This window comes from Protomyctophum parallelum (assembly GCF_964188405.1).
Source record: "Protomyctophum parallelum genome assembly, chromosome: 22".
Classification (NCBI taxonomy): domain Eukaryota; kingdom Metazoa; phylum Chordata; class Actinopteri; order Myctophiformes; family Myctophidae; genus Protomyctophum; species Protomyctophum parallelum.
The window spans coordinates 31,563,283-31,568,282 of record NC_139714.1 but is presented as its reverse complement, the minus strand read 5'-3'; the positions used below and the strand labels follow the sequence as shown (position 1 = coordinate 31,568,282).

The following is a 5,000-nucleotide window of genomic DNA, read 5'->3' as shown; positions in this document are numbered from 1 at the left end:
AATTGGCACTGGGTGAAAAAGAAAAACTGGGTTACAAAATCGTGGGATAAAAATTTAAGTAAAAAAAAAAAAAGATACATGAATTTAAACTCAAGGTTCAACTGCGACTTGTCAGCTGCAATTATTCTATCAATTATACTTTTTCCGGTAAATCAAATAAGCGAGAATCGCGTTTCTTCAAAACAATGATTTATTATTTATATATATATATATATCAATGAATCGACGCAACCAATTTTATAACTGACAAAATTGATTAGTCTGCTTAAGAACGCAAGCCCTATTTTATACTTAATCGTACAACACAAAAATATTCTTTAATATAAATTGATTATGTATTTTATTTAATTATTATTTTACTGATTAAATGGAATAGATCGATTAACAGCTACACAGTGACACACTCATGTCAGCATTATAGCCACGTGTCAGGCAGATATGAATAATTCATAACCCGACCGGTCGACAAAGGACGAGAGAAATGTCAAAGATACATTATTCACTAGCCTATAGTATTTAACCTAACATTTGACATTTTGCATATTATGAACCTTTGCATGCGAATGTGATTGCCTCCCTGTGGAGACACATGCATCTTCTCTCATGTCGTCGGAAACCTTGTATGTCCAAATCCCATTTTCTTTTTAAGAAAGACTCATAGCCCGTCACTTCGTGACTATAGTCACGAAGTGACGGGCTATGAGCTTGTAAGATCATGGGTTAAGGGGAGCAGTGAGAAACCGTGTTGCTAAGTTGGTGGTATATATATTCAGTGTCAATAGAAGCTGTATCCAGGTGCAACATTGTCGGTAAAACCACATCGTTGGAATGGAAATATACAGTAATCCATTTCCCCCAGTGTGTGCATAATTATATATACTGTAGGCTTTTCATTGTCTGAGTTCTAAAGTATGTCAAAAGGCAGAAAGACGTTCAAACTATTGTACTCATCGCGAGTCATATATACCAACACTGCGATATTCAACAATGTGATTTCCTAATATCGTGCCGGCCTTAACACATTCTGACCGGGCACCCATTTTGGTGTTAGCATTACGTTATGCTTTAGCTATTTAAAAATAGCAGATCTACAAGCTCATAGCGCGCCACCGAGTGGCGCGCTACGAGCTTGTAGGTCTGCTATTTTTGAAAAAAATCGAAGAACGACTGACATTTTTTAGAATCTGATCTCAGGTCAGAATGGGTTCATCAGACCAGTGTGTGTCCAGTGGAAACCTCGTTATGAATCTGATCTCTGGTCAGAATGGGTTAATGGAGATGCAAGGTTTCTTTGCGGCGGCGGCGGCGATTGGCCGGCGTGCTGGTGGTGCAGGCCACTTTGAAGCGCTTGGGCTTTGAGGCTTTGAGGCTTTTCCTGCACACATGTGCTCGTCTCCATCGCAGAGCTCATGCATAAATACATAAGGTCATCCCCCACACACATCCTCCTTAATTACACGCCACTTCAACGCCAAGCCCAACACACTTCGACTACTTGATCTCAACAGCAGAATATGAATATTTTATCATCTTGTTAAGCCCACTGGTGAAGTAACTCACCTATACTCGATACGAAATAATGTGCTTGTTTCATCATTTGTGTGCGTGCGTGTGTGCGTGCGTGCTTGCGTGCGTGCGTGCGTGCAGGTTATGACTGTTGAATATTGACATGAGTAACAATTTATGTTAATGATCGTGATATTACTTATTAGTATTAATAACAACATAATGATGATAAAACATTGAGAACCACTGGTGTGAAGCAGACTGTGTGTGTGTGTGTGTGTGTGTGTGTGTGTGTGTGTGTGTGTGTGTGTGTGTGTGTGTGTGTGTGTGTGTGTGTGTGTGTGTGTGTGCCTACCTGACATTCAAACAGCAGACAGTCATCAGCAGAGTCTCTGACGCTACGCCTCTCCCCCTCCACGTAACCCCTGCCTCTGAACAAACACACCGCTGTGCGCACACACACACACACACACACACACACACACACACACACACACACACACACACACACACACACACACACACACACACACACACACACACACACACACACACACACACACACACACACACAGTGTGTGTGAGACCATTAGTCACTTGCCCTTGGGAGGACAAAGTCTGCATATTAAACAGAGCGCATGCACTCATTACTCAATTTTGATCAACTTGAACTTTAAGTATTAACATGAAGCTGAGAGAGCTTTTTAATGCTATTTTTTTTGCCAAGCAGATGAGGCAGATTTTACTCTGAAAAGCCCCGCCTTCCATTTCCCCCCCAAAACCGGGAGGTGAAATGTCCCATTACTATACCTCGCGCTATAAGTCTGACCTCTCTTTAGAAGCGTTTAATATTCTAAATGAAATGCACGATAAAGTCACGCAAACAGCAAAACAGCACAAGCAAGGCGTTGCCTAGCAACGGCCATAAAAAAATTGATTTTAGCGATGGCATTTTATATCATTAACCCATTCTGACCGGGCACCCATTTTGGTGTCGGCATCATGTCATGCTTTAGCTATTGAAAAATAGCAGATCTACAAGCTCATATCGCGCCACCGAGTGGCGCGATACGAGCTTGTAGGTCTGCTATTTTTTGAAAAATCGAAGAACGACTGACATTTTTAGAATCTGATCTCAGGTCAGAATGGGTTAATCAGACCCAGTGTGTGTCCAGTGGAAACCTCGTATGAATCTGATCTCAGGTCAGAATGGGTTAAAAAGGACCTATAAGACGTGTCCACACATCCTGGGCCTCCTACGGGTGTAATTATGAAGACGTGTGGACACGTCCTGGGCATCAGAAGTGTTAAGAGGCCATAGAGAGCTACGAGTACATAGTGTGTGTGTGTGTGTGTGTGTGTGTGTGTGTGTGTGTGCGTGCGTGCGTGCGTGCGTGCGTGCATAGCAGAGAGCAGAGGAGAGGAGTGGCGTGGAGAGGAGACGAGAGATATATTATAGTGGAAAAGAATATGTACGATTTTACAAAGATGAAAGGTCAGAAAGTTCAAAAAGGTCAGAGAAAGACAGTCAGGCGAGGCGGAGGAGGAGAGGAAGGTTTCAGGAGGAGAGGAAGGTTCAGGAGGAGAGGAAGGTTTCAAGCAGACACGCGTGACGTGAGAGAGACACTTCTTTACTGACGTTGGCATTCCTTGCAGCAGACTCCGGGCACGTAGACGGGGGCGGCGTCTGGAGGGCACTGGAGAGGAGGGCAGCTGATGGTCTCACACTGGACCGAGCCATTCTGGAATGGAATGGATGAGATTGTTGTCTACAATTCCATGCTTTTGGCAAACGCTGATACAAATTCTTTACATTCTCTAAATTGTGTAGAATTCTTGTAAATGAAGTAGTGCAGATGTTTTAAAATAATGTAACTCTTGAGAGCATAAAATTAAAACAAATGGACCCTTAACGGGTCTATTTTACACTCTCAAGAGTTAACCCATTCTGACCGGGCACCCATTTTGGTGTTGGCATCATGTTATGCTTTAGCTATTGAAAAATAGCAGATCTACAAGCTCATATCGCGCCACCGAGTGGCGCGATACGAGCTTGTAGGTCTGCTATTTTTTGAAAAATCGAAGAACGACTGACATTTTTTTAATCTGATCTCAGGTCAGAATGGGTTAATCAGACCAGTGTGTGTCCAGTGGAAACCTCGTATGAATCTGATCTCAGGTCAGAATGGGTTAAAGATCTATAAGGGTCCATTTGGTTAATAACTCTCCGTCATTTAGCTGGGGACCACCTGGAACCGCCTCGAGGACCACTCAAAATCCACTGCTGTATACCAATGATGTCATTGGTATAGGCAGGTTTTGTCATTTCAAATAAGATTGATGCAAGAACAATTCGCTTCTATTTAACCCATTCTGACGGGCACCCATTTTGGTGTTGGCATCATGTTATGCTTTAGCTATTGAAAAATAGCAGATCTACAAGCTCATATCGCGCCACCGAGTGGCGCGATACAAGCTTGTAGGTCTGCTATTTTTGAAAAATCGAAGAGCGACTGACATTTTTAGAATCTGATCTCAGGTCAGAATGGGTTCATCAGACCAGTGTGTGTCCAGCGGAAACCTCATATGAATCTGATCTCAGGTCAGAATGGGTTAAGAACTGCTAACGTTCTAGGTAGAGAAAGGCTGACGTTTCTATTTGCTTATAGCTTATGGACAATGTCATCCCCGTGCAGCCCACCAGTGAGACACACAGTGAGTCAACGCTGTCTCACCCCCCAAAAGTCATATTGACCAAACGACCTCCAGCAATCTGGAAATCCAGTTGTTTTATTTTGTATTCTCTTCACCCAGTGGCAATTGTCTAATGTCATCCTGGGCGCTACATGGCGCTATACCTGGGGAGAGCAACGGACTGACCTCATGCTGGCCAGGGAAGGCAGTTTAAACACATAGACTGTAAAAAATATGGACAAAGCGTTCGCCGGGTCTAACATGGACGTAAAATGAAGCCTGATATTCCTGCACTGTAAGTCGCCATCTTTCTAGATCCGTTTGGTACCAGCTGGCCATTGGCTGGCTCCGTTTTGGACCAGCTGGCCATTGGCTGCCCAGACAACGAGGCGGGACTTCCCCCCTTCTTCTCCGTTGGTTTTTATTTTGACTCGAGTGGGAGGGGAATCCCGATCATAGACTGTAACGGTAGCCACGCCCCTCAGAACATACGCGATGTTTTTTTTTCTTTATGGTCATTTTTTTAATTAATAGGACCATAATTTTCCAAAAAGAATATTATGACATTAGAAATGAGACTTTAAACTAGTGACTGGAAGAAGAAAGTATTCATGACCATGTTTATTAAGGTAATACAGTCTAGGTGAAGTTGGGCCAAAATACATGGGCCTCTATGGAGCTATGGGGCTTTTTGGGTCCAGTCCAGCGCCACAACAGGCCATTATATGAACTACCGATTTCAAATGAGGCTTCACGAAATATCTGGCTGACTGCCCCCCTGGTTAAACACCAGGATTACT

The 5,000-nt window shown here is 43.2% G+C and overlaps 1 protein-coding gene across 1 annotated transcript in view; it reads right to left on the bottom strand.

Moving 5' to 3' along the window:
- The window catches only part of LOC310853124 (protein kinase C-binding protein NELL2-like), a gene marked incomplete at its 3' end in the record, with an annotated part of 135,135 nt that overhangs the window by 62,302 nt on the left and 67,833 nt on the right, over window positions 1–5,000 (bottom strand). The window contains exons 9-10 of the mRNA XM_083757363.1: window positions 3,146–3,248; window positions 1,862–1,953 (exon numbers count right to left, since the gene is read on the bottom strand). Coding sequence (XP_083613489.1) covers window positions 1,862–1,953; window positions 3,146–3,248 — 195 coding nt within the window. The remainder of the gene's footprint in view (window positions 1–1,861; window positions 1,954–3,145; window positions 3,249–5,000) is intronic.